The sequence below is a fragment of the Alligator sinensis genome, unplaced genomic scaffold, assembly GCF_000455745.1.
Source record: "Alligator sinensis unplaced genomic scaffold, ASM45574v1 scaffold647_2, whole genome shotgun sequence".
In the NCBI taxonomy this organism is placed as follows: Eukaryota; Metazoa; Chordata; order Crocodylia; family Alligatoridae; genus Alligator; species Alligator sinensis.
Genome location: NW_005841832.1, coordinates 5,281,478 through 5,293,617, shown reverse-complemented (window position 1 = coordinate 5,293,617; position 12,140 = coordinate 5,281,478). Strand labels below are relative to the sequence as shown.

The 12,140-nt window shown below is 40.1% G+C and overlaps 1 protein-coding gene across 3 annotated transcripts in view; it reads left to right on the top strand.

The window, feature by feature from the left end:
• Window positions 1–11,570, top strand: part of AGL (amylo-alpha-1, 6-glucosidase, 4-alpha-glucanotransferase) — a 56,440-nt gene extending 44,870 nt beyond the window's left edge. For 2 of the 3 annotated variants that reach the window (XM_006014996.3, XM_006014997.3), the window contains exons 30-34: window positions 3,925–4,136; window positions 4,676–4,773; window positions 6,385–6,472; window positions 6,565–6,698; window positions 8,402–11,570. In XM_006014996.3, the coding sequence (XP_006015058.1) occupies window positions 3,925–4,136; window positions 4,676–4,773; window positions 6,385–6,472; window positions 6,565–6,698; window positions 8,402–8,519 (650 nt within the window). In that variant the 3' untranslated portion in view covers window positions 8,520–11,570. Of the gene's footprint in view, window positions 1–3,924; window positions 4,137–4,675; window positions 4,774–6,384; window positions 6,473–6,564; window positions 6,699–8,401 lie in introns of those variants that run through there. The other variant, XM_025197381.1, reaches the window with a different exon arrangement.
• Window positions 11,571–12,140: the final 570 nt, after the last annotated feature.

Genomic DNA, 12,140 nt, shown 5'->3' with positions numbered 1-12,140 from the left:
CGCTTCTGACTCCAGTGTCCACATCATTAATGAAGATGTTGAACAGTATGGGTCCAAGGACAGAGCCTTGGGGGACCCCACTGGTCACAGGACACCACGATAAGTGACTTCCATCAATTACTACCCTCTGGGTCCAACCCCGGAGCCAATTTTCCAGCCAGTGGATCGTGGAGGACCCAAGGTGACAATTGGCCAGTTTCTCCAAGAGGCGATCATAGGAAACCAGATCTTCCCAAGATCTTCCCCAGGATTGAGGCCAGGCTGATGGGCCTGTAGTTCCCCGAATCTACTTTCCTCCCTTTCTTGAAGATAGGCACCACATTGGCCTTCTTCCAGTCTTCGGGCACTTTGCCTGAGCACCACGAGTTCTCGAAGATCGGTGCCAGTGGCCGAGCTATGATGCCTGCCAGCTCCTTAAGTACCCTGGGGTGTAAACTGTTTGGGCCAGCTGACTTGAAGGTGTCCAGCCTCTTAAGGTGTTCCTTCACATGGTCTACATTAATGAAGGATAACAATTCTCCCTCACTCTGGCCATCCCGTACCATATTGAGTAGGGCCGTCCCTTGGGGCTGGTGAAAAGCTGACTCGGAGAACCCATTAACCAGATTGGCTTTTTCCTGGGCATTGGTTGTCATTTGTCCCATATGGTTTAGCAGGGGTCCAGTGTTACCTTTTGCTTTTCCTCCGGCTCCGCACATATCTAAAAAAGGACTTCTTATTGTCCTTGACATGTGTAGCCAGGTGGAGTTCAGTCGCAGCCTTGGCTTTCCTGGTTCGCTCCCTATAGGTCCGGACCAGTCCAGAATACTCCTCCTTTGAGGTGGATCCAATCTTCCATCCTTTATAGGTCTTTCTTTTTAGATGCAGGAGATTCACTAGTTCCCTGCAGAGCCAAGGGAGCTGCTGCTGGGCCCTTTTGCTGCCTGTCGTCCGAGACGGGATACACATTGCTTGTGCTTCCAGGATCGCTCCCTTGAGGAGCAGCCACTCATCCTGAACTCCCCTCCCTTTCGGGTCGTGGTCCTTTAGGGCCTCGCCAACAAGCCTCCTGAGCTTGTCAAAGTCAGCTTTCCTGGATTCGAGGACTTCTGCATTGCTGACTGACTTGCCAGCTTTATGGCAGATGGTGAAGGTGATCAGTTCATAGAAGGATTAACCCTGAGGAACAATTAAATTAATTTTTCCTTTTACACCATTCTAGATATACTAGTATAAGGATTCTTTTGGTATCTGCCCTTGTAGGCATTACAGGTTTTTTGTTGTTTTTTTTAATTATTATAGAATTGATTGCCCGTTTTTCTTAATTTTTCAAATCTGCGGCTTTAGGAGAACTATTCATGACTCAACGCCTAGAAAAATTACAAGCAGTTTTGTCCTACATTGTTTAATTTCTTCCCTGAAACCTGGTATTGTGCACAGCTATGATCTCAGTGCCTTGATTGTTTTAATGTGTATGCTTCCTCCTCCTCCTCCTGTAAGTAACTTGAGTCATTGGCATACGCTTAAATTTCATGCATCTGCTGATGACCTGTAAATGCATTTTAAAATTAGCTTTAATTTTCATTCTCAATCTCTGTCCCATCTTGTATAGTATATGTCAAAAGTTAGTTTCTAGAAATTGCCTATAATATAATACTATAAAAATAGAAATAGTGTACATGGAATTGAACGTTGAGCTTCAAGTGTTCTTTTTCCTTTCTTTTGACTGTTTTTTCGAAAGTAAAAAAAGGAGTCTTCTATACTGTTGTTATATTCCTAACATACTTAGGATACATAATATGGACAAAGAAACTTTTATTAGTGTGACATTCCCTCAGTCCAACTAAAAATTTGCACTCCTGTTTTTTAACATCAAGTCTTTCAATGTTTGCTTTCTGACAAACAGTGGTTTTGCTAGAGCAGGGGTTTTAAAACTTTTTTTTAGCAAGTGTACCCCTTCTGGTGGTGGTGGCCAGACATGGAGCAGGAGGGGTTGCTCATACATGGCCGCCACTGCTGCCACCCACGCCCCGTGCCGCCAACACCTTCTGCCCTGCACTCTGCTTTCCCATGGCTGGTTGCCGCACACGCGGCTCCACAGGATGCTGATGAACCTTGCGTCCGATGAATCGCGTACCACAAGTCAGCAGCCCATGGAGGCACACATGCAACCGGCCGTGGGAAAGTGGTGTGGGGCAGTGGTGGCAGTGGCCGCTTTGTGTGACCCCTCCCCTGCCCTGCACCAGGTCCCACCTGCTGGGCTGCAGAGGTACTCCCGTCCAGAGCTGGTAGCCAGTCTGCAGCCCCATGTGCCACTGTGGGCGTAGAAATCTGGGGAGGCATATGCTTCACCCCCTCCCTTCCCCACATACCTACCCCCTTCTTCACACACTGAGGGACTGGGGGCAGCAGGTTGGGAGTGAGGGGCACGAGCAGGGCTGGGGGGGAGGGGGCTGGGGGTCAGGAGTGAGGGGCACCGGCAGTGCCAGGGAACTGCAGATTGAGAGTGAGGAGTATCAGCAGGGCTGGGGGGGGGCTGTGGTTTGGGAGTGAGGGGCACTCCCCCCCATTATAAAAAAAACAAACAAACCAAAAAAAAACCCCCAAAAAACCAAAAACAAAATCAAATGACAAAATATATAGGTATTTAGAATTTATTTTATTACTAGCTGAAACCCACAAAACGTTTTGTGATTAAATTTTTATTGCCAAGTATTTCTTTAAATACTAGATTTTTAGTTATCCTTTGACCGAATACTGTAATGGCGGTATGGCACAGCCCCTGAGCTGCAGGGGACTCCAGTGCTTCCCTCTGTGGCAATGGCAACCCCCCGGGCAGCACCCACCATTTGGCATCCCACCTAGGTGGTCCCAAGGGATGCTGCCACAGTGGAGGGAAGGACTGAGGCCCCCTGCAGCTCAGGGCCCACCAGCAGCTTACCTTCTGGCCATGGGAGAAGTGGGCAGGCTCCAGGGGGATAAAAGCAGGATCAGGCCCCTCACTGCCCTTTTTTGTTTGGTTTCTTCCGCGCCCCTTGGCAGAGCCTGCTCTCTCCACAGCGCTGGGGCCTCCAGTACTTCATTCTAGCTCTAACTTGCCTGCATATCTGTTTGAAATGCCTCAGGATCTATAATAATAACACGCTTACTCTGTCTATCCAGAGCACGCCAATTGCTTGTTTCAGTAAGCATTGTGATTGGCTGCTGAGACAACCAATCAGAGTGCTGCAGACAGATGGACAATTAGCCTGTTATTATTATATTTAATGATTGAGGCATAGCTAGGCTTCCAGGTTGCTTTGGAATTGTAAATATATTTTTAAAATGTGTTCAACTTATACCTTATATATAGTGAGTGGCATTTCATTTTAATTGTGGAAAAATGCGGGTTTGGGGTTTTTGGGTTTTTTTTGTTTTTTTTTAATCATAGTATTTAGAATTTTTAAAGAGACAAGCAGGATCCCTGGTTGTAATATAACTCTGATAAACTGCAGAATTTTTTCAGGGTGACTATTAGTGTTGTTTTATCTAATGAATGAAAGTGAAAAATCTAGCCCAAAAAACAAGCATACAAGTATGATACATTTCTAGTTGGTGTATAATTTTAAACCATATCCAGGCAACAGACTGCTTGTGAGCAGTCATAAAATTATAGTTTTCAGCCAGAAGAGTGTTTCTTCCTTTCATCTTGGAGAAAAAATGTTCGAGGCCACTTCTTAATCTGATATCCTAAATCCAGCTGAAATCATTTTTTTTTTGTTGTTCATTTTGTGCTTCCCTGTTGCATAATAACATCCATTCATTCTTTTGTCAGTATTGCTACAGATTTGCTCAACTTCAAGTATGCAAGAATCTAATACTTGTGAACTTCTTCCTAAATTTGTATTTATTGCTACCATTGTTTCTAATCCCAGAAAACAAATCACATATATTAATATTTTCCAGGAAAAGAGGAAACTATTACATATGATGAATGGAACAGAAAAATTCAGGGACACTTTGAAAAGCTGTTCTTTGTCTCGGAGAACCCATCAGACCCCAATGAGAAATATCCAAATCTAGTTCATAAGCGTGGCATATATAAGGACAGCTACGGAGCTTCCAGTCCTTGGTGTGATTATCAGCTCAGGCCAAATTTTACAATAGCAATGGTAGTGGTAAGTAAAAATGCTTCTTCAGATTTACTACTCCTTTTTTTTCCTGCTTTAATTGCACTGAACCAAACTTGCATCATGATCCATTCATGTGGGGCTCACCATAGAGAATTATGACTTAGAATGTATTTGATAGAGTAGTGGATTTGTCTTTAAGATTCAGTTTCAAATTACCCTTAAAGATATAGTCTCTTGTAAGACTTGCTTAATTATGTTTGATTTTGCTGCTCAGTATATCATTAGAATAAATGCAAAAACCTTTCTATATTGGAAAAAGTGTTTGAGTGGGGTTATGAAAATTCTCTCTTTTTTTTGGTAATCTCTTATTTCTTTATGAGTTTTGTACGGAGTCCTGATGGTATATTTGATGCTGAATACACAGAAAATCTTTGGCTTTAGTTTTTCTGTAGATAATTAAAACAGTAAGATAAAGCATTAGTACTGTGTTACCCAATAAGAAAACAACATATTTCAAACATTTTTGTGTGTATTTTTCTTTTTAAATGAAAAAGGAATTGATTAAATTTTGATTATGCTATCAGGCTCCTGAAATGTTCACTCCTGAGAGAGCTTGGAAGGCTCTGGAGGTAGCAGAAAAAAACCTGCTTGGTCCCCTGGGCATGAAAACTTTAGACCCAGAGTAAGTATTTTACAAATTAAAACTGTATGTACCGTACACTCTAGTTCAGTGATTTTTTTTCAGCTACAGTGCCACATCAGTCTGGGGTGCCTTTAAGATTCTTTCAAGGGTGATGCAGGGTGTCAAGTAAACACTGTATGTAAACATGATTCACAAGATAATCCATAATGTTAAAAACATTCTGAACTGTTGTGGCATTTCTGAGCTGTTTGCAAAAGAAATTATTCTATTTTTCCATAGTCAGAAAACCAAGTGAACACTAAGAGTGGATATTTATCAAGGGATGTCTTAAGTCTGATGAGAGGTGCCTTGAGTTTAAAAAGGTTGAGAACCACTGTCCTAATCGTTCAACCAGATTCCCTCACAATAAGAATGTCTTTGATACATGGGGAAGATCTGTTTATAAAGAAAATCTTGCATCTGATTATTTTGTGTAATTAGCTGACAGATTCAATAAATTCACTCAGGCAAAATTTAAATCAGTTTGATTTTAAATTCATTCAGAAAGGCACCATTTCATTTTGATTTCCTGACACACATTCCATTCTACTCACTATTTTTTCTCCCATTAGAAATAAATCTGTCATAGAAGTTTTTAAAAAATCCAGATAAAACTATATATGAAATGTGAGTTTGAATAAAAAGATGCAGACAATTTTGAGTACAAGTTTATACCAGGACTGCTTTCAGTCCATAACTGCAGTATCTGTTATTGAGGCTCTGCAGTCCATATATTGATGCAATAAGTCTCTTGTAATCTAATCATTGACAAATGTTCTGTAAAGTCAGAGGCATACGTTCATTTGTAGTACTACAAAGATAGCTATGTGGGAGTCTACATGTGCAGCACCCCCTAGCTAGAGTGCTGCAGAGTTGCTTTAAGACATTCAGTGACATGTTCCTTTGCTCCACCCACCCCAGGGGAGCCTTTCAGCAAACCTGACACTGGCAGCCTGCCCTTTCTCCAGCTGGCAGAGGGGAATGGGGGGGATGGGGTTGATAGCTGATGTCGCTCCAGGAAGGGCAGAGGACAGGCTGCCTTTCACAGCTGCTGCTCCAGGACCTGGACCAGACTGGGAACAGCAGTCATCAGACCCATTCCTCCACTCCCGCTGTCTGTGGGCCAAAGCATCCTTCAGCTGTTCCAGCTGCCCCACAGTGCAAAACCAGACCCAGCAGCTGTCTGTGAGGCAAGGGTGTGCCTTAGCTGACCTAGCCATGCAGAGCCAGCCCCAACAGTTGTCCCAGCCATCCTCACTAGCAGGCACAGCTCTAACATCTGGTGCTGCCTTCACTGCATGCAGGAGGCATCAGCTGTTCAAGTTGCTCCTGTGAAGGCACCAGCAACTCTTGACTACAGCTGCAGGGATGATAGCTGTCCTGTTTGAAACAGAAACTTTTTTGTAGTGGATCAACATGGGTGTCTGGACAGTCACCTTCTGTAGCGCTATCAGGGTGTATATAGTACTACAAATGTAGTGTCCAAAGCCTGAGTAACAGGTATTTCTCTGAACATGTTTCTGTTCTTTTCTACGCACTCTTGAGTATAAGTTATCTCCTCTTAAATTCATATTTTCAATTATTTTCTAATTTTTTTCTAATTTTTTACAGTGATATGGTTTACTGTGGAATATATGATAATGCCCTAGACAATGACAACTATAATGTTGCTAGAGGTTTTAATTACCACCAAGGACCTGTAAGATATACATTTCCTAAATTTCACATAAAATATTTTTGATATCTCAAACTGGCAGCAATTTGATACAACCTCTTTATAACTTTGTTTAGGAATGGCTTTGGCCCATTGGATATTTCCTTCGTGCAAAGTTATACTTTTCGAAGTTAATTGGTCCAGAGATATATGCAAAAACTGTATTTCTGGTAAAGAATGTTCTCTCTCGCCACTATGTTCATCTTGAGAGGTAAGTTATTTCACATATGTACAACACGTTAGGGCACAATAGTAGTCCTAGACCCAAAGTCCAGTTATATGTGAAAGATGCACATGGACTTCCCCTGCCAAATGTTTTCACTAAAGATCTACAGAATAAGCAACAGAGATCTGATGTTTTCTGTGTAACGTTCACCATCGTGCAGAATGCCGTAAAATGCTTCTTCATTAATTCCAGCAAGCCTTTAGAAATGGACTACATATTACCCCTTTTTTTTAAAGCTAAATATTGAAAGTTTGGCTTTACCCAGAATGAGCAGGGGTTTTTTTAATTGTTACATATAAGAGTAAATAAAAAAAAGAGAAACAAAATTTATGCAAAACTGGACAGCTAACTAGAGCTGTCTTGCAAAAATTGGATTCAGAGAAACAAATGTAGGTATAATTTGAAAAATGTCAGCATGTTCAAAAGTGTGAAAATGGAAGCAGTTTGAAAACCGATAACAGGTAAAAATAATGTAAGCAGATAACAACATTTAAAGTATACAGAACAGGATTACAGTTTCTGAGCTAGTTTTGTTAGGTCTTCTGACTGTGCAAATAAATCATAGCTACAGAACGATTTCAAAATCTTTATAATCTCAGTATACTTTTCTTAAGAAAATTTGAGGCACTTGCTCTTCTACAGCAAATATGGCCCTTTTTTTTTTAAAGCTCCTATTTCTTCTTGTTCTCCACTGTAACTTTAATTATTCCTCTCTCCATCCCTTCCAAAGGCATTTCTAGATTAACAGAAACCCTCAGTCTTACACACCTTTCAAATAGTCTGCTCCACAAATGTATCTTAGACTCCAGTACTGCAGGCGCACATACTTAGTTTTACACATTAGTATCCCAATTAATTTCAGGTGGACAGCTCATGACAAATTGCTCTGCACAATCAGGAAGATAGTCTTTTTTCCCCCTTCTATTAACAGGAGGGAAAGGAGTTTTCAACCAACTCATCTGTCCAGCCATCATCTCCACCCCAAAGATGCAATGACTAGCCAAAAGATAGAACTAGTAGTACTGAAATATATGGCACTTGGAACTCTATGATAGATAAACTTGTTGTTCCGTTTTTCCTGTATTGTCCTTGGAGTCTAATGGTAGTGATCAGCATTTCCCTTGTGGTGCAGGATATTTTCTTAAGTTCATTATTCTTCTGGAAAAAAAGTGAAAATCTTCCCCAGTTTTAAAATAGCACTGTGTTCTCCTTAAAATAGAAATTTTATAACAACTTGAAATACAGGTTTATAAGTAATACAAATAAAAGCAGCATTCAAGCCAAGAACCTGTATGCATATGGAATTACACAGCCAGCATCATTTTCTAATTTTCCTTAATTTTGAAAGCAACAAACCTTATAGGTATGCAAAAGAACCTGTACTTCAGTTGTTACAGGCTTTTCAGACTTGGATCGATCAGTGTTACTGTGAAATATGCACATTCTAGTACCAGCATTATCATTTATTAATGCTGTTTATCTTGCTGCTTAATACTTTTGTAACATTTGTTATGTTTAGTATTTCTTTTTTGTGCAAATATATTTATACAGCAGTTAGCTCCTCATATGATTTTAGCTGCTTCTTTGTATGACTGTCTTCTAAAATGTTTTACAAGAGACAATTTCTATTATTTTCTGTGACACAAAGCAGCATTAATTTTTTTCTTTTTTTAATGGTTTTATATTAGATCATCTTGGAAGGGACTTCCAGAGCTGACCAATGAAAATGGGCAGTATTGTCCTTTCAGCTGTGAATCACAGGCCTGGTCAATTGCTGTTATCCTCGAGGTTCTTTATGACTTGTAAACATTAGCACTTGATTGCCTAGTTAAATTTGCTATCTCCTTGTTATAAGGCATAGTTGGATAATTTGCTCATAGTGTAATGAAAATGTCCTGTTTTGCACAGTCCCTTTAAACAACTGTGACCTAATTTTCAAACATGCTGAGAACCCACATCTCTCATCCACCTTACAGTTTTTGTGGGTGCTCAATCCATTTGAAAATGAAGCTATTAGGATTTTAAATTGTGTATATAGCTGCAGTGCTTCTTTAGTACAGAAACATTTTAGAAAGCAGTGACTTTGAGAAGGTGTGCAAGCACATTTTAAAATGGTGCCTGACTTGTAGACATTTGGAATTTTAAAACATATTGTGGCTAGCCAGCTGTTAAAAAGGCATGTGAAATAGTTTGGACATATTTTAATTTAAAATCAAATGGTTCCAAGGTCTGAGTCTAAATTCACAAGGTTCTCTTTTTCCATGTCCTCCATTAAAGTAAATGGTTGGCGTGCACACTTTACTGGGGAGAAAAGATTAGACTTTGGCTTTTCTTAGTTTCATGTGATTTATGCTGCAGTGGTATATTTTAAAGATGAAAGTGTGATTTTTTTTCTGTCTGCTGAAGAGTGTGTTGTATGTGTGTTTTACTTAACTACTTCTCAGTGTTCAGCTGAGCACTCCATCAAATGACAATGAAAATAAAGTTTACAAATAATATAATAAACTGCTTTTATGGAGGTGTATATAAAATATTCAGTAACATTTAAACTTGAGGACTCTAACTCTGAGCAATGAAATGGGTATAATTCTGTGCAAGTACCCTTTATAGATGACTTTCATGTTCTGGACCACAAGCCAAATTTGTATTTTAATTTGGCTTAAAACACACATCTCTTGGTGCATTGTGTTTTTACCAATATGAGGAAACCAGAAGAAACAGATCACAGAACAATGCACAGGACATGCCTCAGGTGAGGTCAGAGGTCCAGAAGTCTACAAGCTTGGCTGCTGACTATAATTAGTTGGAAAGAGGGACGCATTCAATCCTGCCCTTGCCTCAAGTGAAATCCTGCTGCCACTGAGGCAAATAGAAAAATGCTCTTTCGGTGAGGTGATGGTTTAACCCTAGAAATAGAAGACGACAGGTTCTCAAAACCTCTTATATCAGTAAAAGTGAAGATACTGAGGGCCACCTGTCATTTTTATGCAACCTGATTATTCAGGGAAGTCATTTGCTCCGTAGTGGAGATGCACAACTTCTACCCAGCATTTTCAGATTTGAGCAATGGACTGCATTTGGAATTCTAAGTCTGTATCCATTTGGATTTTCTGCTATTACCCAAAGTAATAAATGAACAAAACCCAAACTATAATAACATGCATAGAATCACAGCAGGAAATAAAGAGCTGCATAGTTAGAAGAAATGTATTGGCAACATGAATTGAAAACGCAGACCTGGCCTACTTCTTAGTTTGCCATTGTTACATCTGGTGTGTCACATTAGATCCATGGTTTAAAATTTTCCCAGGCTCTTTTAAAATGTGGTATTCACACCTATTTAATCCCTGAGTGTGTACCATTTTTACTCAAATCCAAAATGACATTGAATTTAAGATAACCCTCCCCAATAATTAGATTCTGTACATGGATAATCTGTTATTTATTAACAATTTTCATGTAAAAATCTAACTATTGGAGAGTCGTCATCAATTCATATGCCACAGTGGTGGGCAAGGCAGGGGAGGGGGGCAAGCAGCAGGCAAAGGAATGGCAGGGGTAGACTCCCCACACTATTTGCTCTCCTCCTCCACACCTGTCTTGCCTGCCACTTGCCTCATCCCAGTGGCTGCCCATGCTCAGCCACTTACCCCACTACCTCATGCCTTCCACCCCTTGTGCTACTTAGCCTATGCAGAAACTCTGGCCTGGAGCAGAAAGCACAGTGGCTTCAGCCCCAGCCAAGCAGCAGTGGCAGCTCTGACCCTGGGTCAGGGCTGGAGCTGAAACGAGAGCAGGAACTGCAGCAGCTCCCCTGCCATTGTGCAGTCTCCCCTGTGCTTCCCCCACTTCACCTCTCCCCACAGTGCTCTTCCCCCTGGTGCTATCCACCCCATATTTTCCTCCCCCCTCTCTCCCCCTATACTATAAGGTCTATCCCAAGTTGGGGCCAGTTGGAGCTGGAGCCACAGCAACCACCTGCCCTGGCCATGCTCAAGTCTAAGATGATGTTTATTTATCCTTTGCCCCCTCCCCCCCCCTTTCCTGTATAGTGTGTAGCTGAATAAACTTGTAGAAGTAACTTTAGTAATTAGATATAGGTCACTTATGAAAGTGTACTATTAAATTTTATATTTTCTCTCTTATTCCAAAAGTTTCAAATCATGGAAAGTAATAGTTAAAATAAAATTTCTCTCTTCCTTGTGTTGTAAGCTTTTTAAATAGATCCTCTGGGATTTTGACTTCATCTAATTTTACACATTATGTGAAAAATTAAACAAATATAAGTAAAATAGGAGTGATTCACTATTCTAGAATATACAGAATTAGATAGTATGACTTTTGACAAACTTTATTTGACAAAATCAACAGCAGCCCAGTAAAAGAAAATGCATACCGTTTCAAATTAGCTTACTATGTTTATATCTCTTTTTTTTGTACATTTAAAAACTAATAGTGTCTGAACTTCCCCAAATGTTGATTATACATGAAAGATGTAAGAAATTCTATTAATAGCTTTGACTCTTGTTGTATTCCCATAACACTGTAAATTCATTTCTAATTTACCATTGAAGGTATATTTCATCACTACTGTGGTTTAGAAATAAGGAATATTACAATGCATGTCATGTTTTTTATATTTCTCATTTTAAAATATTTTGAAATTTGGAAGTTTGAAGAGCTATGGTTGTATTAAGTAACTTGCACAGAATAAGGAGTTGTATACATCGCAATAATAGTCTTTAATATAGGAAGTAATCTGAGAGAGATTATTGTGCTCTAAAACTTTCCCATTCTATCTTAATTGACAAAAGTTGTGTGAACTGTATGGTTGACTAATAAAGTGCACACTTTTCATTGCTAGTTTATTTTTTAAAGCTTAAAATATTTAAAAATAGAAGTTACCTCTCTACACGGATATGTGCATATATAATAATTATGAATTTTGAAAACTGATGCATGTTAAATGTATTGCTTCTGCACTGATTTTAATTGAAGGCAGCTCTAGTAACAGATAGACATTAAGGCTGCTTGCAGACATGGGGAAAAAAACCCAAAACAACGCACTTTACTTGAAACTCAACACGCTCCTGTCCTGAACCTAGTGCATCCCTCAGAAAAGCCAGCACCTTAGATCAACCTGGCTCTGCAGCATCTGTATTGATCAGGCACTTTAGTGGGACTTTTGTAGCACTTTTATCTAACAGCTGATTTGAGTTGGCTATTAGATAAAAGTGCCAAAAAGCCCCGCTGAAGCACCCAGTCAATACAGACGCTTTTGAGCCAGATTGAAGTAATGTGCTGTTGCTTCCCGTAAAGCATTTTCCTTCTCACCTGCCTCCTTTCCCTTCCCTTCCCCTCCACCCCCCTCCAAGTCTGCAAGCAGCCTAAGAGTCAAACACGCAAATATTTTTGTCATGCTTTGGA